This window comes from Sapajus apella, unplaced genomic scaffold, assembly GCF_009761245.1.
Source record: "Sapajus apella isolate SASKATOON/1434 unplaced genomic scaffold, GSC_monkey_1.0 scaffold64, whole genome shotgun sequence".
NCBI lineage: Eukaryota > Metazoa > Chordata > Mammalia > Primates > Cebidae > Sapajus > Sapajus apella.
In genome coordinates, this window is record NW_022437004.1 from 6,466,500 (window position 1) to 6,493,253 (window position 26,754).

The window sequence follows — 26,754 nt, forward strand, 5'->3', positions numbered from 1 at the left end:
TTTAAGTTTGCCCAATTTATCTAGACACAATGTATTTGAACTTTGAAAAGAGGAGCAGGTGTTTGAGTTTAGGATGTAAAGGCATTACCTTTAAAAAATAATTTTACATTTATTTCAATGTGTTTTCAGATGACAAAGAAATGTTCTCAACTTTTAACTCTTGAGAAACAGCTGGAAGAAAAAATAGTTGCTTATTCTTCTATTGCTGCAAAAAATGCCGAACTAGAACAGGAGCTTATGGTAAAACTTATCTTTGTTACTACAAATTTACTGTGACTTTTAAGCACTTAATTTGTGACAGCATATTTGTTTTAGCATTGTTATTACTAAATACCATATAGGAAAGTATAAATTCTACTAAACTCTTCCCTGATCATTTCTTGTTTATATTTTTAAGTTAATAGGCTTATATGGCAAGTCATTATCCAAGTTTTCTCATTTTTGTCCTAATCGAATTGAAGATAATGGTAGTTCTTTAATATGCTTCTTCATATTTAAAATAGTTTAATCTTCTCATCTCGATAAAATACTTTTAACTATTTTGTTAAAATTTGAAGTATAAACTACTGTGGTCTTTGAAGAATGCATTATGACATATTTAATGCTTGACTAATGTACTTTTATTTAAAACTGCTTTTCAGTTATGCTTTTTTTGAGACAAAGTCTCACTCCGTCGTTCAGGCTGCAGTGCAGTGGCACAATCATGGCTCACTACAGCCTTGGCCTCCAAGGCTCCCACCTGAGCCTCCCCAGAAGCTATGACCACAGGTGCATGCCACCACACCTACCTAGCTAATTTTTTGTATTTTTTGTGAGATGGGGTCTTTGCCATGTTGCCCAGGCTGGTCTTGAACTCCTTGGCTCAAGCGATCTACCTGCCTTGGCCTTTCAAATCAATTACACTCTTAAAGTGTTTTGTGTTTCTAGGAAAAGAATGAAAAGATAAGAAGTCTAGAAACCAATATCAATACTGAGCATGAGAAAATTTGTTTAGCCTTTGAAAAAGCAAAGAAAATTCACTTGGAACAGCATAAAGAAATGGAAAAGCAGATTGAAAGAGTAAGTAATACATATTTAGAATATGAGTACTGAAAAGAAACTTAAACATTACTAGCCTAGCACTTTTAATTTTGTTGATGAGGACACAAAGACACACAAAAGTTAGCGGCAATAGTTGTAATTAGGATCCCAGTCTTTCTGAATAATTTTTCAATGCTTTAAACAAATATAGTATGCCTTCTGTTTCAGCTGTAATCATTATTTTTGACATTATTAAAGTAAGAGTAATTCTGTAGTCTCCATTTCCCTAAAAATATCGGTTGCTTGAAGATTGAGAGGAAAAAGCAAAATAATAGAAGCACTCTTGACCTTGGCTTAAATGTAGAAAAGAAAATGTAAGACCAAAAATGCAAGACAAAGTAAAAGAAAAAAAATAAATACAGTAATCCCCGGTTATTCATGGGAGGCACATTCTAAGACCTTCATTGGCTGCCTGAAACCATAGATAGTACTGAATCCTATATATTTTTACCTATATATACATACCTATTATAAAGCTTAATTTTAGGCACAGTAAGAGATTAGAAACATACTAATAAAATAGAACAATTGTAACAAAATACTGTCATAAAAGTTATGTGAAAACTTGTTCTTATAAAAGTGTGTTCTCTCTTATGCCTAGTGCCTCCTTTGCACTTTTATGATTGTAAGTTCTATGGGTCATCTTCTTTTAGAACAGCCTAGTTTTGCTCCAATGAAGACTTGCTTTGGATAGTATCTTTTCTCCTTAGTCAGCTTCTTCATCTCTGCTGGAAATGTGGCAGCAGCTGACTCATGAACAGACACAGCTTCTCCAGTGATTTTAGTATTTTTCAGTCTAAACCTGTTCTTGAATCTGTGTAATCATCCCTTATTTGCAGTAAATGACTTGGTATCACTTTTTTCAGGGGATCCTTGCTGAAGTCTTAATATATACTCAATACTTTATAGTGTAACACATTGTAGTCAGTTGTAACATGTTTTCTGCTAATGTCTTCTACCTACAAATTTAATGCCTTTTCTATTTTACCTAAACACTTATTATGCATTGTGGTTGTAATTTTTGTAGTCTGAGGTGCAACTGCCATACTTGCATGAATTTATTTTTCTTTCTTCACAGTTTCATGGATAGATTTGTTCTTATTGTAGATCTTAGCAACTTCAGCATGCAGTTTTTTTCTTTCCTTATTAAGCCAAGAGCCTTCCCCATTTCACTTAAAGGAAGCATGCTATGTCTTCTCTTTGACATATCGAAATTGATAGCATCACTACTCTTTTGCTTTGGGGCCATTATTAAGTAAAATAAGAGTTTCTTGAACACAGCACTATGATACCATGGCAGTTGATATGATAACCAAGATGGCTACTAAGAGACTAACAAGCAGGTAGCTTATATACAGCGTGGATATGCTGGAAAATTGATCATTCTTGTTCAGAGCTGGACACAGTGGGACGTCATGAGATTTAATCACACTACTCAGAACAGCATGCAATTCAAAATGTATGAATTGTTTATTTGTGGAATTTTCCATTTAGTATTTTCAGACCAGGGTCGGCTGTAGGTAGCTGAACTGTGGAAAGTGAAACCACACATACCACAGAGGCTGCTGTAATTTGGATGGGCTTAGAGAATATTTTTGCTGGATATAAAATAGACAGTTTTTTTCTCTTTCAGCATTTAAAAAATGTTGTTCTGTCTTCTTACATCCATACTTTTTGATGAGAAATCTGCAGTAATTTTAACATTTGTTCCCTTAAATGTAGTATCATTTATCTCTGGGTGCTTTCAAAGTTTTTCGTTTTAGTTTTTGGCAAGGATTTTGATGTGTCTAGAAGTAGTTTGGAAGAGAATGGAATAGACAAGAGGAAAAAGACAGTGAACTTGAATGTAGATTAATGGATATTACTCAGTCTGAGCAACAGAGAGAAAATATTTCTTTCCAAGAAGTAAAAAGATTTATTAAAAAAATGATCAAAGCCTCAGGGACATATGGGGAAGGACCTATCAGAAGGTCTGATATTCTTGTCTTCAGAGTCAAAGGAGAGGATGAGATTGGTGCAGGAAAATATTTGAAGGAATAATGTCTGAAAATTTTACAAATTTGATGAAGGAACTAAACTTACAAAATTAAGGAAATCAACAAAATTTAAAAAAAGAAAAACTATGAGGATAACATTGAAGAAAACTACTTCTAGACACATCAAAATCCTTGCCAAAAACTAAAACGAAAAACTTTGAAAGCACCCAGAGATAAATGACACTGCATTTAAGGGAACAAATGTTAAAATTACTGCAGATTTCTCATCAAAAAGTATGGATAGAACAACATTTTTTAAATGCTGAAAGAGAAAAAAACTGTCTATTTTATATCCAGCAAAAATATTCTCTAGGAATGAAGGTCAAATAAAGACATTCTTAGATGAAGGACATCATAGAGAATTTGTCACCAGCAGACTTGTTCTAAAAGAAATGATAAAGTTCCTCACGGGGAAAAAAAAAACAAAAACAAAAAACTAATACCTGTGGGTAACTTGGGACCTCAGGAATAAAGGAAGTGCAACAAAAGCAGTAAATATTTGGTAAATATAGGATTTTTATAATCTCTATGGGAGTTGAAAGAAGAAATTTATAAAATTTACTGGTGAGGTATGTTGATATAATACGTGTGACAACTACAGAGTAAAGAGGGAGGGGTAAAGGGGCCTATATTTTTAGTTTCTACATTTTGGTTTTTTTCTTCAGCTTTTAACTTAAGGGGTACATGTGCAGGTTTGTTCCATAGGTAAACGTGTGCCATGGTGGTTTGCTGCACATATCATCCATCCCATCACTTAGATATTGAGCCTAGCATCCATTAGCTGTTCTTCCAGATACACCCCCTCTCTCATCCCACTCCCTGATAGGCCTCAGTGTGTGTTGTTCCTCCCATGTGTTCATATGTTCTCATCATTCATCTCCCACTTATAAGTGAGAACATCTGGTATTTGGTTTTCTGTTCCTGTGTTAGTTTGCTGAGGATAGTGGCTTCTAACTCCATCTGTGTCACTGGAAAGGACATAATCTCATTCCTTTTTGTGGCTACATAGTACTCCATAGTGTGTATGTACCACATTTTGTTTATCCAGCCTACCTATGGGCATTTAGGTTGATTCCATATCTTTGCTATTGTGAATAGTGCTGCAGTGAACATACACATGCATGTATCTTTATAATAGAATGATTTACATTCCTTTGAGTATATTCCCAGTTATGGGATTGCTGGGTTAAATTGTATTTCTGCCTCTAGGTCTTTGAGGAAACACCACACTGTCTTCCACAATGGTTGAACGAATTTACACTTCCATCAGCAGTGGTAAAAATGTTACTTTTCTCTGTAACCTCTCCATTGTCTGTTGTTTTTTGAGACGGTATCTCATTGTGGTTTCAATTTGCATTTCTTGAATGATCAGCGATGTTGAGCTTTTTTTATTTTTTTTTTGTATGTTTGTTGTCCACATGTATGTCTTCTTTAGAGAAGTGTCTGTACTTATCCTTTGCTCACTTTTCAATGGGGTTGTTTGTTTTTTTCTTGTGAGTTTGTTTAAGTTCATTGTAGACTCTTGATTTGGTTCTGTTTATGTGATGAATCACATTTATTGATTTGTGTATGTTGAACCAACCTTGCATCCTGGGGATGAAGTCAACTTGATTGTGGTGGATAAGCTTTTTGATGTGCTGCTAGATTTGATTTGCCAGTATTTTATTGAAGATTTTTGCATTGATGTTCATCAAAGATACTGGCCTGAAGTTTTCTCTTTTTGTTGTATCTCTGCCAGGTTTTGGTATGAGGATGATGCTGGCGTCATAGAATGAGTTAGGGAGGAATTCCACCTTTTCAATTATTTGGAATGGTTTCAGTAGAAATGATTCCAGCTCTTCTTTGTGCCTCTGGTAGAGTTCTGCTGTCGTTGGTCTGGTCTTGGGCTTTTTTTTGGTTGGTAGGCTATTTATAACTGCCTTTATTTTAGAACTCATTATTGGTCTATTCAGAGATTAAATTTCTTCCTGGTTCAGTCTTGGGAGGGTGTCTGTGTCCAGGAATTTATCCATTTATTTTAGATGTTCTAGTTTATGTTCATAGAGGTGTTTATAAGTATCCTCTGGTGGTTGTTTGTATTTCTATGGGGTCAGTGGTGATATCCCCCTTATTTCTGATTGTGTGTGTTTGATTCTTCTCTCTTTTCTTCTATATTAGTCAAGCTAGTGGTCTGTTTTATTAATTTTTTCAAAAAAAACAGCTCCTGGATTCATTGAGTTTTTATTGTAGGGTTTTTCATGTCTCTGTCTCCTTCAGTTAATCTCTGATCTTGATTATTTATTGTCAAAAAAGATATATGAATAGAAAATAAGCATGTGAAAATATGATAAACATGGTCATTTGGGAAATGTGATTTGGAAGTACAGTGAAATACCACCGCATTCCTATTAGAACACTGAGACAGAAACTAGGAATAGCAAACGTTGGCCAGGATGCAAATCAATTGGAATTCCCATAAACTACCAGGAATGCCAAATGGTACAACTACTCTAGAAAACAATTTGATGTTTTCTTATAAAGTTCAACATACACTTAGCATACGGCCCATTAATTCTAAATATTTATTCTAGACAGATGAAACTTAGTTTACACTAAAACTCATATGCAAATGTTTGTAGTAGCATTTCTCATAATTGCCAATAACTGGAAACAACCCAGTGTTCTTCATTTGGTGAATGGATAAACAAACTATGGTACCTTTGTACAATGGAATACTGCTCAGTAATAACAAGGAATTTGTTGATACAGGCAAAAACATGGGTGAATCTCCAAAGTATGCCAAGTGAAAGAAAGCCAATTTCAAAATGTTATATACTGTATAGCTGTCCATTTTATACCATCCATCTACTGTTCATTTCTGTGGCATTCTGAAAAAGTTAAAAGCTATCATTTGGAGAGCAGAAGAAAAAGAAAAAACATGTACTGTATATAAATTAATTTTTTAAAAACCCTGCAACCTAGAATTATTGTTAAAATCTTGCTATATATCTTCTGGTTTCCCACTATCTTTGCAGTTTTACATGTATATAATACACATATATCCACAAACACACATAAACATAATTTTTAGTAGCTGATTTTCACAGATGGTTATCATTTGAGTTACTCCTGTTTTTCAGAATAATGACTAATTTTTTTTTTGATTTTATAAAGGTATTTTTTCATATTTTAGATTATTTTATGATAGACTTTCAAAAGTGATATTACTGATTTATAAGATAAAAAATTTTTTTCGCTGGGTGCGGTGGCTCAAGCCTGTAATCCCAGCACTTTGGGAGGCCAAGGCGGGTGGATCACGAGGTCAAGATTGTGATCGAGACCATCCTGGTCAACATGGTGAAACCCTGTCTCTACTAAAAATACGAAACATTAGCTGGGCATGGTGGCACGTGCCTGTAATCCCAGCTACTCAGGAGGCTGAGGCAGGAGAATTGCCTGAACCCAGGAGGCGGAGGTTGCGGTGAGCCGAGATCGCGCCATGGCACTCCAGCCTGGGTAACGAGTGAAACTCCGTCTCAAAAACCAAAAAAAAAACAAAAAACAACAACAAAAAATTTTTTTTCAACTTTTTTTTTTTCCTGATGAATTCTACCAGGATTAATGAGGGTGGCAGAAATTCTAGGAAGATACTGTATTTGAAATGTCAAATATTGAAGACCTGCAGAGAATTGGCAAGATGTGTCTGTCAAAGGACCTCCCTGATAATTGATGAGTCAGATCCTATGAAAATCTATGGTCATAACATAATTTAATCTTGTTTACTAATAAAATTTCTTTTAATGTAGTCGTGTCTTCGGAGAAATTTCTGAAGTTACTAAACCGTCTTTTTAATGATTTTTTCTATTGGACTTCATCTCCATACCTTAAATTTTTTTCCTTTGTTTAATAGAACTCAGAATTCCAAAATTTATTTTTTTCATTATGGTGGAAAGGTTAACTTGCAAATGTTCCTTTTTCTAGAATATCTTAAGTTGCTTTAAAGCCCTCTAATTTTTGATGTGTTATTTGATTGTTTTCAGAGTTCCTTTCTTTTTTTTTTTTTTGAGACGGAGTTTCACTCATGTTACCCAGGCTGGAGTGCAATGGCGCGATCTCGACTCACCGCAACCTCCACCTCCTGGGTTCAGGCAATTCTCCTGCCTCAGCCTCCTGAGTAGCTGGGATTACAGGCACGCACCACCATGCCCAGCTAATTTTTTGTATTTTTAGTAGAGACGGGGTTTCACCATGTTGACCAGGATGGTCTCGATCTCTTGACCTCGTGATCCACCTGCCTCGGCCTACCAAAGTGCTGGGATTACAGGCTTGAGCCACCGCGCCCGGCCTCCTTTCTTTTAATATATATAAATATTTTTTGAGACAGGATCTTGCTCTGTCACCCAGGCTAGAGGGCAGTGGCACTATCATGGCTCACTACAGCCTCAACCTCCCAAGCCAGGCGATCCTCCTGCCTCAACTTCCCTAGTAGTTGGGACTACAGGCAAATGCCGCCATACCTAGCTAATTTTCGTAGCGACAGGGTTTCGCCATGTTGCCCAGGCTAATGTCAAATTCCTGTGCTGAAGTGATCCACCTGCCTCAGCTTCCCAAAGTATTAAGATTACAGGCATGAGCCTGCACCCTGCCTATTTTAATATTTTTTAGTTATCCCTGTTTCTGTCATACTCTTGTTATATGGGAGTATGTATGTGTGATACAGATCAAAAGATAAAACATTAATTTTATACTTCTGTTTATATAATATATACATACATACTCAGTAATTTCCTATTTTGTCTTCACAAACTTTTTTTGACAGTGTCAACACCAACTATTGGTGAAGTTATGAGGAATGAGAATTCTTTTATTTCTAATGGGGCACTTTGAAGAAAAATACCTAATGAAGTTGGAAATGTACATATCTTACAACTAGGAAGTTTATTTCTAGGTGGTGTGTTTTAGAGGAATTCTTACACATGTACATAAAAAGACATATATAAAGACATATATTATTATAGCACTATTGTAATGGTATGTAGTTATAATATCTAACTGTTCCTGAGTATAAGAGTAGACACTTTATTTTTACAATAGAATAATGTACTTACATTAAAGTAAATGAACTAGATCCACATATATCAACATGGATGAATGTCTATAACAATATTGATTGGAAAAAGCAGATTGCCAAAACTTAGAGGTGTTGATATCTATGTAAAACTTCAAGATGGAAAACTACATATTGTTCAAGAATATTTTGTAAAAGCACACAAAACATGTATGAGGATGCTACAGACTTTCAGCATAGCATGGGTGAGGGAGGAAAGGGAGAAGAGATAGGCATGTGATTTCATTTCTTCCTTAAAAAGAGAGAAGCTGAAGACAATTTGGCAAAATACAGAAATTACATAATTTCAGTTGTAGTTTCACATGTATTTAATATTTAAAATGTTTCAAAATTTTAAAATATTTAATATGAAAATTCTGTTTTCATGTTTAGCTTGAAGCTCAACTAGAGAAAAAGGACCAACAATTTAAAGAACAAGAAAAGACCATGTCCATGTTGCAACAAGATATAATATGCAAACAGCATCATCTTGAATCACTAGATAGACTCTTGACGGAAAGCAAAGGGGTAAAATCATCCTTATAAACGTGCTATTTAAAAGTTGACTAATATTTTATATTTCTATAACTTGCCTTTAAATCTAATCACATCAGTTAACAGTCTGTTACTAATGCTAATATTTGCATACTTACATTTTTCTTACTGATCTGTATGTTGTCAGGAAATGGAAAAGGAAAATATGAAGAAAGATGAAGCTTTAAAAGCATTACAGAATCAAGTATCTGAAGAAACAATCAAGGCTAGTATGCTAATATTTTAATTTATTTTTCTTTATTTCCTTTTTTTTTTAACAGACAGAATCTCTCATTTGCCTAGGCTGGAGTGTAGTAGCATGACAGTAGCTCACTGCAGCCTTGAACTTCTGAGCTCAAGTAATCCTCCCACATCAGCCTCCTGAGTAGCTAGGACAAGCGTGCTCCAACATGCCTGGTTAATTATTTATTTCTTTTTGGAGACATTCTTGTGATGTTTATCTGTATGAGATTCAGACTTTCAAACTCTGTTCAAATAAGAAATTGAACAGAGTAATGGATGCTTATCTGTATGAGATTCAGTCTTTCAAGCTCTGTTCAAATAAGAAATTCAGCAGAGTAGTGGATGCTTTGGGTTTTTATTGTTTATTAGCTATAATTAATTAATTTCTAATTTATTTTTTAAAATTTTAGACCCACAAAATATTGAAAGAATAGTGTACTCCTCACCTAGATTCACTCTCTGTTAAATTCTAGGTACACTTACTTTATCTCTCTCTACACATACACATGCATGCATGCTTGTGTGTATACCTACCAACCTACTTCCTTTTTCCCAAACCACCTGAGAGAAGGCTACTGATGTCATAATGCTTTACCCCTTTAATACTTAATATGTATCTCCTTTGAACAGAAAATTTCTCCTATGTGGCCACACCACCACTACACTACAGAGAAAGTCAACATTAATTCGGTAATATCATTCAACACTGTCCGTACTATGATTTCCCCAGTTACTTAAAAATGTCCTTTATAGCCTTGCTATTCAAAGCATGGTCTGTGAACTAGCAGCATCAGCATCACCTAGAAGCTTGGGACATTTGCACAATATCTAGCCATACCCTAGAACTGGGACTAAAGTGAACCAAGTAAGATGACACAAAATTTAATGAGATACTCAAGATGATATACCTTATGTAAGGTGATAACTGCCAGATCTCATTATTTTAAGGGCATATATTTTCATTGATAATTAGCAAACAAACTGGGGTGAGTCTTTGAGGCCATGTGAATGTCCTGTCCCTCAATAACCTTATAATAAATGGTTTTAATATCTAAATGATGAATCTTGCCTGAATGAGTTATTACACGTTAACTATCAGGTAGTGATATTCTGACAGAATCATAGATTTTTATTTATTTTTTTCTCTGTATGGAGGATGATACAAGTCCCAATGCCCATTCTCTTTCATAAAAAATAATTTATAAGTACTTATAATTTTCACAAAACAAATGTTAATTAAAAATGATTACTAAGGCAACAGTTTATTAACAAAGATAGTCATTCAGAGTTACAGATTTTTTAGCTGTTATTGGTTTCATACACAGACTAAAAGGGTGTTCAAAAACTGTATCTTATAAGATTTCCTTCTTAGAAATAAGAGTGGCAAAGATAATTTCTGAATGTAGAATAGAATCTGCAAGAGAGAATGTTTTTCTCATTTTTTCATCTGCTAAGAAATCGGAGATTTCTTTCACTTTTTCAAGACTGCCTACTAGAACATTATTAGTATTAAAAGGGAAAACACCATGGAGAAGCTCAAATTTACAATAAGGAAAACAAAGAGCTAGACAAGAATCTTATTAATATGGGATGTGGGGCATGTATGCAATATGTGGGCCATGAACTAAAAGTACGGAATTTGAGTTGCTCTTTGGTATTAAGGTAGTAAAGCAGTGGCAACTATATGAACACTTGGACCAAGTTAAATTGCTGCCTTTCTGAAAATATTTTCACAGTTTCAAAGCAAAGAAGGTTTCACTCCTTTTTTCCTAGCTGACAAAAAGTTCTCTTTTCTTAGTAACTTCATCATTTAAAAATATTCTCACTTAAGGCCAGTCACTGTGGCTCATGCCTGTAATTCCAGCACTTTGGGAAGCCAAGGCGGGTGGACAGGAGTTCAAAACTAGCCTGGCCAACATGGCAAAACCCGGTCGCTACTAAAAATACAAAAATCAGCCAGGTGTGGTGGTACATACCTGTAATCCCATCTATTCAGGAGGCTGAGGCAGGAGAATCATTTGAACTTGGGAGGTGGAGGTTGGAGTGAGCCAAGATCACACCACTGTACTCCAGCATGGGTGACAGAGCAAGACTTTGTCTCCAAGAAAAAAGAATTCTCACGTAAGCATCATTAACAGTATGCTAGTTTGTACTCACTTTCCTATTTTTCCTATTCAAGGAGACTTAAGAAGTAGGCTTCAATAGTACTTCCTTTAAAGAAAAGGTTTTAGAGTGTTTGGCCTACAGATTCTTGACAGTTGGTCCCAGTTTGTCTTGTCTGTTGTGGCTCCCAAATAACTATTTCCTACAAATTCATCTTCTTACTATCCTAAGCTCTTGCCTACTTCTCACCATTTCCTTTTACAGGGCCTTGTTTCTGAGGATACTACTCCCTGTTCTGGGAATCCCTTCTCAACTTGTCCAACTTTTGTTTATTCTTCAGGATTCTATCCCCTGGTTTTTTCTTTGGTTTCCTCATTTGCAATGAAGAATTAGTTTTCTCAATAAATATCTTCTATAATGGCATTTTATATCTTAAATGGGAATGTATATTCACTCTTCGAAGCAGTGAGGTAACATTAGGAGATAATCTGTAAAATATTGAGTATATTGGTTGTGGTTTTTTTTTTTTTTTTTTTTCCTTTTTTTTCCTGCTTAGGTTAGACAACTAGATTCAGCATTGGAAATTTGTAAGGAAGAACTTGTCTTGCATTTGAATCAATTGGAAGGAAATAAGGAAAAGTTTGAAAAACAGTTAAAGAAGAAATCTGAAGAGGTAAATTAATATTTACTTTATATGTAGCATATATTTCAAGTGATTTTCTTTTTAAGAAGCATGAAACCTAGGATATATATATATATATATATATATATATATATGTTTTTGTTTTTGTTTTCTTTCTTTTGAGACATAGTCTCCCTCTGTCACCCAGGCTGAAGGGAAGTGTCACAATCTTGGCTCACTTGAACCTCTCCGCCTCCTGAGTTCAAGTAATTCTTGTGCCTCAGCCTGTGCAGCTAGGACTACAGGCGTGCACTACCATGCCTGACTAATTTTTGCATTTTTAGTAGAGATGAGATTTCATTTTGTTGGCCAGCTGGCCTTGAACTCCTGGCCTCAAGTGATCCACCCACCTGGGCCTCCCAAAGTGCTGGGATTGCAGGTGTGAGCCACTGTGCCTGGCCAAAAGTATATCTTTTATGTATCTGATATAAAAAAATATTTCTAATAAAATGTAAATTCCAATTTTATTTTCTTTAAGGAGCAAACATTATTTCAGTGCAAAATAAGATATACCTTAAAATTCTAATTCTTTTATTTATTATTTTAAGGAATCAGAAGAATAAATTATTAATATTACAGTCATTTCAATATAAAATTACATAACACTTCAAACATTGTTTTAGATTTAGAGGTTTAAACTCTTCAAGAATTTTTCATTTTGTTTTTGTTCTTTCTAGTTATCTGTAGGATTGAGAATTAACTTTAGAATTTCAACTTTTTTGAGAAGTTTCTCAAATACTGGATTGAAAACTTTTCTTGAACATCTAACTCATCTTTGTATGCTCAATTTGTAGCACTTTGGTTAGGCACTCACTAAACATTTGCTCAAATGGATAATTGTAATGAAGAATTTATTTATTTCTTTGTTAGAATTTATGATGTGTGTATTTTAAGCTTAAAATTTATTTTTAGAGGCCGGGCGCGGTGGCTCACGCCTATAATTCCAGCACTTTGGGAGGTCGAGGCGGGTGGATCACGAGGTCAAGAGATCGAGACCATCCTGGTCAACATGGTGAAACCCCGTCTCTACTAAAACTACAAAAAATTAGCTGGGCATGGTGGCGCGTGCCTGTAATCCCAGCTACTGAGGAGGCTGAGGCAGGAGAATTGCCTGAACCCAGGAGGCGGAGGTTGCTGTGAGCCGAGATTGCGCCATTGCACTCCAGCCTGGGTAACAAGAGCGAAACTCTGTCTCAAAAACAAAAAAAAAAAAAAAAAAAGAAAATTTATTTTTAGAAATGGTTCCCAATGAATCTTAATCAAGGTTGACTTTTGGCCACTTGTTGCTCACGCCTGTAAGCCCAGCACTTTGGGAGACCAAAGTGGGTGGATTACTTGATGCTGGGATTTCAAGACCAGTTTGGGCAACATGGCACAACCCCACCTCTACAAAAAAATAGAAACATTAGCTAGGTGTGGTGGTGCTTGCTCGTGGTCCCAGCTACTCAGGAAGCTGAGGTGGGAGGATCACTTGAGTCTAGGAGGTTAAGGCTGCAGTGAGCCATGATTGTACCACTGCACTCCAGCCTGGGCAACACAGTAAGACCCTATCTCAAAAAAAAAATTAATAATTATCAAGATTGACTTGAATATATCAGAAAGGTCCAATGAGAAAAACAGAAGCCCTTATATCTTTTAAATAGAGTGAATTTATACAGAGAATTAGATACACAGGTGATGAAAGGGTAGAGAAGCCAAAAAGTATACCACAGCGACTCAGAGATTATTATAAGCCAGGAACTGCTACCATTTTTAAGGTTAGAGGAACGTCAGGAAAAGATGATGTGATCATAGTCTAGAACTGGAGCTGGGGCCAAAGAAAAAGGGTCTTTCTAATGGGACCTGGGGTAATAGAGGAGGAGCACTGCAGCTACTAGCCATTCCAATTGGCCAAACCTATTTGTAATCTAGAGGGCAAAGGAGGCCAAAAAATGCAGTTTCCTGCAATACATAGAGCAGAGCAGGGGAAAGGTATAGGTAGATCTAAGAGTAAATATGTAGTTGACCAGCACTCCAGACTTAGGTGACCAAGTAATTATATAGTCTTAGAAATTTAAAAAAAAAAAACTTCAGATTTTATACAGTCATGTCTTCTTCCCTCCACCTTCCCTTACGAAGGTTTTTATAGCATCTTTGACAGGCATCTATTTTTCTACTCCAATACATAGAAACTAAATCATCTAAACTGTATGTACTTTGATTTTTTAAAATAGGAATGTCAGTTTTTTTACTATGATCTTCTTTAAAGTAGTGTACAAAATATGTTATTTTGGCATTTATTCTACTGCCCATGCTCACATTATACTTCAGAGTGAATAGACTTGGCAGAGATGGGATCTACCTAGAGGTAGGCAACATTTGTAATAGGAGAATTTGTTGAGCTTTAGACTTTGCACTCATAGAAACATCATAGACTATGGTGGATAACAGATATTTACACACACAATAAATAGAACAATTCTTTTTTTTTTTTTTTTTTTTTGAGATGGGATCTTGCTTTGTTGCCCAGGCTGGAGTGCAGTGGTGCGATCTTGGCTCACTGCAACCTCAGCCTCCCAGGTTCAAGCAATTCTTGTGGCTTAGCCTTTCCAGCAGCTAGGATTACAGGCATGTGCCACCATGCCTGGCTCATTTAGAATGATTTTTAAAACAGCTGGATATATATCTAGGCTCAAATTGAATTAGAAACCAGAAGCAGTAATCAGGTATATTTGTCCAGACTAGAGAGTAAGTAATTTAAAAAGATTTACAAGCGCATTTATTGCCAATCATTAGCTCAACTGCACATGCATTGGCTTGCTTACTTAAAAGATCATATGTCACATGTTCATGTGTATTGATAAAAAACATGGAGAAGAATCTAAGTACTACTTACTATTGACTTATTTGTCTTTACAGCAAATTATGTCTTACAGAGAAAATTCTTTCTAATGTTGGTTAATGTAATTAACACCTTATAACAGCAGAGTTGTGAAATTTTCATTATATATAGCTATATTTTAGAAACTCATTTCATTAATAGTGCATCCATTCTGTTAATAATAGGTGACATTATAAAGATATTTTTATCTTTTAAATCAGGGAATATGCCCCAATCATATAACTCACTGAATAATTAAGTGACCCTATGGCATATTGGTAGTAATTTAGCCAGCTGCAAAAACTACATGTTGATTACATGTTGCAAAAAGCTAATATATATTCCTCTGAGCTTTTGCCTCAGCCACATACTCTTTTCCAGATGCTTAAATATATTTATGATGAAAATAATACTTTGGGATTCTGAATTTTTGAAAGACATTTAATTTCATATTAAAATGTTTTTAACAGTGCTTTTAAAATGATAAAGTCATATGTTCATGCAAAATTACGTTGTCAACATGATAAAAGAAAGTAGATACAAAGTAGATGCGAATAAGCCGTGTTTTCTGCATACAGAATTTATTCAATAAAATCAGTTATTTCATTGATAAATATCTTCATTTAAATGGATGGACTTAGATTTTGAGAAGCTGACATCATATATTTCTGCATTATATTTTGCTTTTAAGCAACAATTCTGCATTATATTTTACTTTTAAGCAACAATTAAGCAACAATTATCTAGTGATACTAGATAAAGTTAAGTGTAAGGTAGATTTTATCTAAATTCTTTCTTATTTACTCCAATTAAAAATAGTAAGTACTCTGGGAATATAATAATACATTAGTAGAGAATATAATATAAAAGCAATTTGTTCTATATTTACTTTTAAACTAAAGCCAACTGGAAGTTAAAGGACAGTGCAATGAAATGTCAGTATAAGATTGATAGATATAGGTTATATTTTATAAATATTTGTGTTAACTAATATTAGGTATTTCAATATATGTAACTGAAATTTTGTCAGTGGCTAGATTACTGAAATAAAATTTTGTTGTTATTATGTGGTAAGGCTTTGTGTTTTGGTTAGATCTTATTTTTTCTTCTGTTTTGTCTTATTTTAATGTCTTGTTCATTTTTTTTCTCTGAATAGGTAAGTATGAGACAGGATGTTCCAATAAAGAAAAAAATAGTATTTAAACCTATCTTGCAGGCAAGTCAGTTCTATATAAAATAAACCACTGCAGAAGTGTGATCTGCAGGTTTTTTCAGGAGCTAAGAGAGAAAACAGAACAGGTGATACTGATACATATTTACACTAAATTATTTTCATACAGACAGAATTAAGCAAAACAGATTTGCATGAAAAGGGATTGTAATAACAGGATTAGAGATCAGTTAGTTGCCTGTTATATCCAGGGTTACTTCTAGTTTACATCATCATATAATGAAGAAATCTGAAAACTAGGAGCTTCTCATCATGAGCAAAGAATATTTGGCTCTGAAGGCCTTAATGTTCACCTGCTGGGATAGTTAGGAAAAAAAAAAAAAGCAAATTATGATTCTCTTCCACTATTTACTATAATGAGTTTTAAATTCCTTTTGGAATGATAATTATTGGAAAGATTGTTTGCTTTAAAGGAATGGCTTTATTTTCCTTCATTTAAAAATTTTATTACATAAGCAACAACAAGAAAACTTTTAAAGAACATTTACCTACAGCCCATTCTCTAATACTTCAGTTTTCATTTTTCTATTTACATTTATATTTTTCAAAATTATATTAATGAAATGTGATTTTTTAACTTTATAAATTTTTGTATGTTAACTGTTTTTAATTATTTAAATGGTTGCATCATTTTTAATCACATTGACAATCATCAAGGGATGATTATTACATCTTGATGTTATTAAATCTTCCATTCACTGTGGTAGATGAAGAATTATAAAATATATTTTAAATCGTGTTTTATTGTTGATACTATTTTTAAAATAATTTCTGCTTGTATATTTATTAGAGGACATCAACACAGGCTGCTCTCCACAGGTATAATGATGTACATTTTTTTTTTTTTTTTTTTGAGACAGAGTTTCGCTCTTGTTGCCCAGGCTTGAGTGCCACAGAATAATCTCAGCTCACTGCAACCTCTGCCTCTCGGATTCAAGCAATTCTCCAGTCTCAGCCTCCCGAGTAGCTGGGATGACAGGCATATGCCACCATGCTCGGCTAATTTTGTATTTTCAGTAGAGACAGGGTTTCTTCATGTTGGTCAGGTTGGTCTCGGACTCCTGACCTCAGGTGATCCACCTACCTTGGCCTCCCAAAGTATTGGGATTACAGGCATGAGCCACCTTGCCCAGCCTATTTTTCTTCTTAATAGGTGCTCTTGGATAACTTTAAAAGTATCTTTTAAAGCAATTTTGGAGACCATCATATTCGAGTCCTAAATATTTCGAGTAATTAGTGAAATTTCTTTAGTAACTAGTGTCATTCCTTTATGTGTTTTTTGGAGCATAAATATTCAGCAGTGCTTTGCTGGGATATTATTTAATAAACAATAACAGTAGCATCAAACATTATATAACGCTTTTATGGCTATAGTTTATTATTAGTAAGCGTGAAAGAATCAGGTGGAATGCAGATAAAACCATGGCTGCCTATGCTCTTCACTACTTCTGGGAAAGATCAAACAGAACATGCTCCTTTTTATACTTTTTATAGCAATGAAATGTAGCAACATCTGTTTCCACCTCGGGAAGCCTATTTATGACTCAAAGTTCAGGATTTTTTTTTTTTCTTTTTTTTTTTTTTTTTTTTAGGGGGGGGGGTTTTGCTTTTTTTACCCGGGCTGGGGGGCAATGGCCCGATCTCGGCTCACCGCAACCTCCGTCTCCTGGGTTCAGGCAATTCTCCTGCCTCAGCCTCCTGAGTAGCTGGGATTACAGGCACGCGCCACCATGCCCAGCTAATTTTTTGTATTTTTAGTAGAGACGGGGTTTCACCATGTTGACCAGGATGGTCTCGATCTCTTGACCTCTTGATCCACCCGCCTCAGCCTCCCAAAGTGCTGGGATTACAGGCTTGAGCCACCGTGCCCGGCGATTTTTTTTTTTTTTTTTTTTTTTTGAGATGGAGTCTTTCTGTAGCCCAGACTGGAGTGCAGTGATGCGATCTCGGCTCACTGCAACCTCTACCTCCCTGGTTCAAGCAATTCCCCTGCCTCAGCCTCCCAAGTAGCTGGGATTACAGGTGCATGCCACCATGCCTGGCTAATTTTTTTTTATTTTTAGTAGAGACAGGGTTTCACCATGTTGGCCAGACTGGTTTCAAACTCCTGACCTCAGGTAATCCGCCTGCCTGGGCCTCCCAAAGTGCTGGGATTACAGGTGTGAGCCACCGCGCCTGGTTTTGTCTGTTTGTTTGATTTTTGAGTTGAAGTTACACTCCTGTTGCCCAGGCTGGAGTGCAATGGCATGATCTCAGCTCAGTGCAACCTCTGCCCCCTGGATTCAAGTGATTCTCCTGCCTCAGCCTCCTGAGTAGCTAGGATTACAGATGCATGCCACCACGCCCAGCTAATTTTGTATTTTTAGTAGAGACGAGGTTTCTCCATGTTGGTCAGGCTGGTCTTGAACTCCTGACCTCAGATGATCTGCCCGCCTGGGCCTCCCAAAGTCCTGGGATTACAGGTATGAGCCACCACACCCGGCCAGTTCAGAGTTTTTAATAGGGACTTGTTGCATAGGATCAATGACCAGCCTACAAGTATCAAAAATTCCAGAATTCGAAAGGAAACCATGTTTCAGTTCCCCAGGCAGGCAAAACAACCTCATCATTTAGGAAAATTTTAAAAGCCAAATTTCCAGATACCCAACCAAGAGCCAATCCTATAAGCAGGTCCTTCTAATACATCTCCCCATGAGAAAAATGAAAGCTGCCCTTCCAATGACAAACTATAGACATGAATACAATTGTCCCATATGACAAAGATGGTTATCTGATAAGGAAGACAGCTTTGATATTTTATTGCCTTTTATTTGAAACTTTGCATTGTATTGAGATATACGTGTGTGTGTGTGTGTGTGTGTGTGTGTGTGTGTGTGTGTATTTGTAGGTATATTGTTTACAGAAAGAGCTAAAGATAAAAAATCACAGTCTTCAGGAGACTTCGGAGCAAAACAGTATTCTACAGCATACTCTTCAGCAACAGCAGCAAATGTTACAACAAGAGACAATTAGAAATGGAGAGCTAGAAGATATTCAAACTAAACTTGAAAAACAGGTATATATAATTAGCCCAAGATTGTTTTACTTGTATGAAAGAGAAATTTTTAAAATCACAAATAGACTTTCAGTTAGTTTTTTAAATTGCTGTTTGGCTGGATACTATGACTCATGCTTATAATTCCAACACTTTGGGAGGCTGAGGCAGGCAGATCACTTGAGGTCAGTAGTTTGAGACCAGCCTGGCCAGCATGGCCAAAACTCATTTCTACTAAAAATACAGAAATTAGCCAGCTATGGTGGCACATGCCTGTAACCCCAGCTACTCGAGAGACTGAGACATGAGAATTGCTTGAACCCAGGAGGCGGAGGTTGCAGTGAGTCAAGATCACACCACTATACTCCAGCCTGGGAGACGGTGTGAGACTCCATCTGAAAAAAACAGAAAACAAAAAACTGCTGTTTAACCTCAAGGATTTTGCCTTATAAGAAGTATTCTATATTAATATTGTAAAATAAAGTTCTATTCCTATGTAATCTGCCCTCCAACTCTTATAACAACTCTTATATGTTTGCCATTACATACAATTTATAATTCATACTTCTTTATTCAGTCTGTCTTCTTGTCTTCCTTTACCTAATCTGAATACCTATAATTTTTCCTTTTTGGATCAAGACATAGTGTATGATATTCCTTAGAGAAATGGCAAAGCAGTGCACTAAAAGAAAAATCCCAAGGGAAAATACCCCTGAAAGTTGTAAAACGAAAAATTATTGCTTACTTGATTGTAAGAATCCTAGATAATTTTATACTAGAATCTAATCTTTTTCCTTTAATTTATTACTGAATTTATCTGAATTCTTTAGATATTTTACATTTTTATTTTTTCTCTTTCAAAAGAAATCAAATTTACAGTAATGTTTAAATTAGAAAATGATCGTCCCCTGTAATCTTACTGTATTTTCCTTTTTTGTCATTTGTATGGTCTTTTATCTACTTGTTCTGAATTCATCCTCAGCCTGTCCAGTGGAACTAAACAATCTTCTTTTCACTGCATTTAAACACATCAGGCAGGTATTCTGTATTTTTTTTTTAGGAGACATCTCCTTGTGACTCTTCTTCCCTTTTGTTAAAATTTAGACCTACTGCTTACTGTGCCTGCTATACAGCTAAATGCTTCATCCTGAAGCGTTTCTTTTCTCATTTATGTTTGATTCCCACTTCCTACATCTTTTGTCATTGACTCTGTTTCTTGCAGGATTATGATTCTTGTTCCTTTTAAGGTGGTTTTCATTTCTATAATGGTTGTATTTTTGGGGTTTTTTTTTTTTTCCTTTTTTTTTTTTTTCTGTTACCAGTTCAATTGTATTTTTTATTTGGTGATTTTATTTCTTCGTGATCTTTGTTTTAAAAGATTTTGTGTTCTCATTAGCTTCACTGATGTCTATGGAAGTTTATGTCTAAAAATTTCTTCATTATTTGAAGTAAATTTTTTGACTACTTATTCTCTTTCTGCCTTTCATTCATATTCCACTATGTATAGGTTCCATTTTGCATCTTTAGATTTCTTTATTTAATTAATAATTGAGTAGGTAGATTTTCCTTGGCTCCTTTCTGTTTTTACCTGAGTAGTGTTTTAATTTTTTTCTTGGAACTTGAGGTGGAGGGGTGGATATTAATGGGGTTTTTTTTGTTTTGTTTTGTTTTGTTTGAGACAGGGTCTTACTCTGTCACCCAGGCTGGAGTACAGTGACATGATCACAGCTGAGTACAGCCTCGACTTCCCTGGGCTCAGGTGATTCTCCCATTTCAACCTTCTGAGTGTGTGCCACCATGCCCAGCTAATTTTTTTTTTTTTTGTAAAGACAAAGTTTAACCATGTTGCCCAGGCTGGTCTCGAACTCCTGGGCTTAAGTGATCCGCCCTCCTTGGCCTCCCAAAGTGCTGGGATTATAGGCGTGAACCACCACACCTGGCAAGATATTAATGGCTTGTAATGTATATTTAGTTCTTCAGTGAGGGATTTTAGAAGAGCAGGAGGAATATTCAGGTTACAATTGAGAGCTTAACTTTGAGACCACAGCCATATAAATATTCATGAAGACATGGAGTGACTGAGATTACCTAGGGAGAGAATATAGAATGAGAAGGAAGAAGATTGACTTGGGCAGATCCCTGAGGGATGTGATACATGGAAGCCGAAGTAAGTATTTCATTAAGGAAGGAAGGAATGTTGGTGTCTTGGGCTGTTAGAATTAATGTCAAGTAAAATGAGGGTTGGGAAATGTCCATTGGAATTAGCAACTTGGAAGTCACTGGTGATGTAATCCCTATTTCTGTGGAATGGCCTCTGGCTATGGGTTGAATGAGAAGTGAGACAGTGATACAACAAGCATAGAAAACTTTGAGAATTTGGACTATACATGGGAGGAAATAAAGGATGGTAGGTAAAGGGAGGTTGAGGTCTGAAGAAAAGCTTTTTACAGTTGGGAAAGTCTTGAACATGTTTAAGTGCTAATATTAAAAAAAAAATAGAGAGACTGAAGATAGATGGAAAGAGGAGATAATCGTAGGAAGTTCCTGAAAAAATTGGTAGGAATTAAATCCAGAACACCTATGAAGTAGTTTGGCTTACATAGGAGGAAAAATACCTCCTTTATTATAGTAGAGTAGAGAAAGAATGAATAGGAACAAATTCGAGTTACGATGGCAGCAAATATAAATTGTAACATTTGAGATCATGTGGAAATCTAGGAATGTGTTGAATGAGCCAATTTGTGAAGAAAAGAAAGGAGCAGTTTGGTAAGAGAAGAAAGAGCATTTCAAATGGGGATAACGAAAAGAGGAACATTTACTGTCATTTTGTTCAATTATTATAGCACTTTAGTGTTATGATGTGGCTACTTCCCTACATAGTAATATGTATGTAAAGTATCTTTATTATTAGAAAGTAAGCCTTGCTTTTATATTTTCAAAATATTACTTCTTGGTTTGTATGTTGATTTTTATGATACATCTTGAAACTGATAAGCTAGGCTAGGTTACATATTTATAAAGGTATTTTTCTTCTGAATTTAAAATGTTTACTGAAAACTGCTTTAAAAGGTGTCAAAACTGGAACAAGAACTTCAAAAACAAAGGGAAACTTCAGCTGAAAAGTTGAGAAAAATGGAGGAGAAATGTGAATCAGCTGCACATGAAGCAGATTTGAAAAGGCAAAAAGTGATTGAGCTTACTGGCACTGCCAGGTAAAATGTCAATATATTTTATTTACCTTCCCATTTCAATTCAGTGGTATCTGAGTTTCAAAATCAAATAATGTTCAGTGGAGCATTTGCTTGAGGAATTAATGTCTCCATAGTCTGTGTTCCTTTTGTATTTTGTTTGTATTTCCCTCACATCTCTCATTATGCTTTTTCTGTATTATAGTTTAATACTTTTAACCTTCCTACTATAAGTTTCTTAAGACAAGGATCATATCTGGTTTATTTTAGAGTCTTACACAACAACTGGCACAGTTCTTTATACCTCATAGGCACTCAGCAAATGTTAATTGTGAATATCATTAAAAGTAGTAAGCAAAAATGTAAATGTACTCGCATAGAGGAAACTTTTAGGTGATCCAATTATATAGGGGAAGAGTGACAATATAAAAGTGGTTCTCAGCCTTTAGTGAATATTAAAATCACCTCAGGAGTTTGTAAAAAAAAAAAAAAATACTGATGCCTGGCTCCCACTTTTAGATTAAATAAAACCTAAAGATTCTGATTTAATTTGGCTAGGCTGGTCCCAGGCATCGATATTTAATTGATCAAGAGAGGAACTCATGAGCTGAAATCTGTACCTAGCCTCTTCAGATCTCTTCTACTTTGTCATGAAGAATTGACATAATTTATAATATAATCAACCCACCCTTCTACCAACAGGAGTCAAAAGTGAACTTTTGCACTGGAACTAAAACCACATGTTCCCAGGTTCCCTATCCTCCATTGACAGGGGTCCTTTGTGCTCAAAGGACCAACTTGCTTCCTCAGATGTCCGTCACCCTCTCAACAGAGTTGAGGGCATCCCATGTTTAAGGCTAAGACCAAAATTTTTCAGATCTTCTTTCTTCCATTGACAGATGTTCTATTCACTAACATGGCCTCACCACTAATGTCCACCTTGAGTCTGTGAAGACTGATTACATTATCACTTTATCCTTGTTTATGCCAGATACCACAAGAAGCCCTAGATTTCCAGGTCAGCCCTCATATCTCACACAAATTCCCAAAAGGCTCTCCACACATTCTGTTTCTTTCTCCAACCCCATCCCAACTTCTGAAAGACTTCTACTGTGCCTTTTGAACTTCATAATTCTTTCTCTATATTACTACTTTTTCTTTTTTCTTGCTGTAATAGAAACCTGACCCTCCCTTAAGGACATTACTTCTTCCCCTGTAAACTTCTGAAGTAAAAAACTTTTCCCTATATAGCTCTTGTACCACAGGGTTCAGGCTACGTGTGAAGTATATACTATTCTCTGTGAACCTCATGCCATCAGAACCCTCACTTGTCCTGATTTCTGTAGACCACCTGACTTACTGTTGCTTTCTCCAGCATCACTTCTGTCACTCTTCCTGGTGATTTCAATATACATCTGAAGTTTGATCCTTCTGACACCTTGGCTTCTCAATTATAACGGTTTCTGTACTCTAATGATCCTGATCTTTAACATAACCCCAGCGACTTTGTCCCGTGGGATTTATCAAGTGCTGAAAATTTAAATCAAAACCAAACAAAAAACTTTTTGGTGGAAAATTTCTAAAATACATATTTTCTTGGCATTTTTACTTTCCCTGGGTATCTCAGGGTTATCATTATATATATCTTGCTAAAATGTAGTCATACCCTAATGAAACTTTTGAGGCATATACAGTTCTATTTTTTATAAAATGTCTGTAGGCTACTAATGCTTTTTGAGTCCTTGTATATATTTTCTATAATTTTCCCCTAATTCCTTTGCTGACAAGCTGTCTGTTCATAGCTCTGTATGCCAACTTCTTTTGATTATTCTTTTATAATCTGTTTTACATCTACTTTAATAATAGAGCTAATTGGTCAAGGTAAAAATTCTTTACTTGGGATTTTAGAAATGTAAAAGTGTCATTGGCACTTGTCTAATCTAGTAGTTCTTAAGTTAGTTGGTCTATGGACATATTTGAGGATCTGGTAAAAAGCTATAGCTTGTCCTCTATACATAGATGTACACATGTACATTATACATGTATAATTTTGCATATTGTTTCAGGGGTTTTATAGTTTTTCTTAAGTTGACTAATGGATTTCTGATTAAAAAATTCTTGAACAAATCCAAATTTGTTGAAGTTTTATTTAGAAAAGAAATGCTCCTAGTTGCAAACTCAATTTAGAAAATTTCAGAGATCAACAGAAACAGTGTTGACACAAGGAAAAATGAACTCTTCCTACCATTGAGGATAACATTAACAATTGTTTAATTAGTGAATATCACTTTGGAATTACCAACAAAGGGACTCAGAACTGGCTCTTAGTATGTTGATTTGTCTGTAGAGGAGCTGCCATATTAGAATAAGCTCAAAACTGACAAAGTTAGTAAGCCTGGCCGTATCACTATGAACAACTAGTTGTATTTTCTCAGACAATTCACCTAGTCTTCCAGTTTTCTCTTCTGTTAAGCAGGGAAGTTGCACTAGTCTAGGAATCTGTAGTCCCTTTTAAAGCTAAAGAAAGGATAGAACCAATAAACTCTGAGTAAAAACAACTGACTTGGCTCTCCTGGGAGTAGTATGACTTTTATGATGAATAATTTGATTGTTTGGCTTATTTATTGTCTTTGTTGCTAATAACAAAAATTATAGATGAATGAGGTCCTTGGATGTTTTCAATAAATGCAGAGCTAAAGTTAAACGGAGTTAGACTGAAAAGAATACTAGGCTTGTTAAATATTACCAGGTAGTAGTAAAGTTGTATTTAGTGGTATGTAAAGTATCAAGCAATAGTTTTTAGTTGGAGAATTTTTTAAAACAGGTGATTTAAAATTCTTACTAGATATTTTGCTGATTATCCTCATATAACTTTCAGGCTTTCTTTAGTCTGTGACAAATCAGTTAGTTTTTTAAGTTTCTAAATTACCTGTTTTATTGTTTTTAATTAGGCAAGTAAAACTTGAGATGGATCAGTACAAAGAAGAGCTGTCTAAAATGGAAAAAGAAATAATGCACCTAAAACGAGATGGAGAAAATAAAGCAATGCACCTCTCTCAATTAGATATGATCTTAGATCAGACAAAGACAGAGCTAGAAAAGAAAACAAATGCTGGTAAGCAAGAGGTTACATGAGTTTAGTTGCTTATGTATTTGTACTTACGAAGTGAAATAATGTGAGAATTTGAGATGGTGGGGCTGGAAGGGACAATAAGTAGTATTTTGCCCCATGTAGACGAATAAAATTGAATATTCTAAACAAAATTTGTAATGAGAAATGGTTTATATATAGTTATAAAATCATTCTCTCCTCTTAATAGTAAAGGAGTTAGAAAAGTTGCAGCATAATACCGAAACTGAACTAACAGAAGCCTTGCAAAAACGGGAAGCACTAGAGTCTGAACTACAAAATGCTCATGGAGAATTAAAAAGTACTTTAAGGCAACTCCAGGAATTGAGAGATGTACTACAGAAGGCTCAGTTATCATTAGAGGAAAAATACACTACAATAAAGGATCTCACAGCTGAACTTAGGTGAGTTAATAATAAGAAATGATATTACAGTTATTGGTATTTCATTTTATTACTGAGTCCTTGAATCATACAGTTAAATGTGTCATTGCGTTCTAGATGTCTAAACTTCTCAACTGCCTTTGACTCACTTTGGCTCTTCCCAGCAAGCCTATCCCATGCCTTATCTAACTAATTCAGCTGTTGTTGGCTGCCAGAGCTCTCATCCTCAGTCATTAGACTATTTTATACTGGCCCTAGTGGTAAAAAAAAAAAAAAAAAAAAAAAAAAAAAGATGGGGCCAGCATACAGCAGTGGCAAACAGCAGAAGGATATAATATTGGTAATATTGTTCTTTATATTAAGTCCTTATTTTATGCCAGGACTCTACCAGGGACTTCACATATTATCTCACTCATTTCCTTGCAACACACCTAATAGAAACGTATTATCACCTTTTTAATAGTTGAGAAACCTGAGGCCTTGAGAAAAATAAAATGCTCCAAGTAATACAGGTAGCAGAGTCTAGAGAAGGAAGTTAAAACACAAGTCCAACTCTAAAGTCTGGGATCTTAGATTAGCAGTATAGCATTAACTGCTATGACAACACACATGTATAGTGAGTGGAGGTGGACAGCCAGATCAGAGCCAAAGTATGGGAAATAGATTCAGAAAAGGAAAACAGTTACAAATTAGGATGTAAAATGTGAAATGAACAGGATAAGGAGCAGCAAGATAACCCAGAACCTTAGATGTTATACCACAGAATTCAGTGTAGGGCCCCTTCTCTTCTGTATCCACAAACTCCAGTATTTACCTTTTCCTGTAATTCCAGATTCAATATCCAACTACTTACTGTTGTCTCCATTTGGATATTTTTAAAAAGCATCTCAAACTTGGCCAAAATAGGACTCATATATTTCCTCATAACCCTGCGCTTCCTCTAACTTAGCATGATGCAGTTGCTCAAACCAAAAATATGTAAGATTTTTCTTGTTCTCGCATTCCATCCCTTTTTTCATCCAGTGTATTAGCAAGCCATGTCAATTTTATTTCCAAAACGTATTCTTTTTTTTTTTTTGAGACAGAGTCTCGCTCAACACAGGTTGGAGTGCAGTGGCGTGATGTTAGCTCATTGCAGCCTCTGCTCCCGGGTTCAAGCAATTC

General features: G+C 35.4%; 1 protein-coding gene across 10 annotated transcripts in view; it reads left to right on the top strand.

Annotated features, from left to right (window-relative positions):
- The window catches only part of CCDC18 (coiled-coil domain containing 18), a 101,816-nt gene that overhangs the window by 42,483 nt on the left and 32,579 nt on the right, over positions 1 to 26,754 (top strand). For 8 of the 10 annotated variants that reach the window (XM_032247975.1, XM_032247978.1, XM_032247982.1 and 5 more), the window contains 9 exons: positions 130 to 240; positions 928 to 1,059; positions 8,596 to 8,730; positions 8,885 to 8,962; positions 11,639 to 11,755; positions 18,743 to 18,910; positions 21,959 to 22,101; positions 25,029 to 25,192; positions 25,398 to 25,611. In XM_032247975.1, coding sequence (XP_032103866.1) covers positions 130 to 240; positions 928 to 1,059; positions 8,596 to 8,730; positions 8,885 to 8,962; positions 11,639 to 11,755; positions 18,743 to 18,910; positions 21,959 to 22,101; positions 25,029 to 25,192; positions 25,398 to 25,611 — 1,262 coding nt within the window. The remainder of the gene's footprint in view (positions 1 to 129; positions 241 to 927; positions 1,060 to 8,595; positions 8,731 to 8,884; positions 8,963 to 11,638; positions 11,756 to 18,742; positions 18,911 to 21,958; positions 22,102 to 25,028; positions 25,193 to 25,397; positions 25,612 to 26,754) is intronic. The other 2 variants (XM_032247980.1, XM_032247983.1) reach the window with 2 other exon arrangements.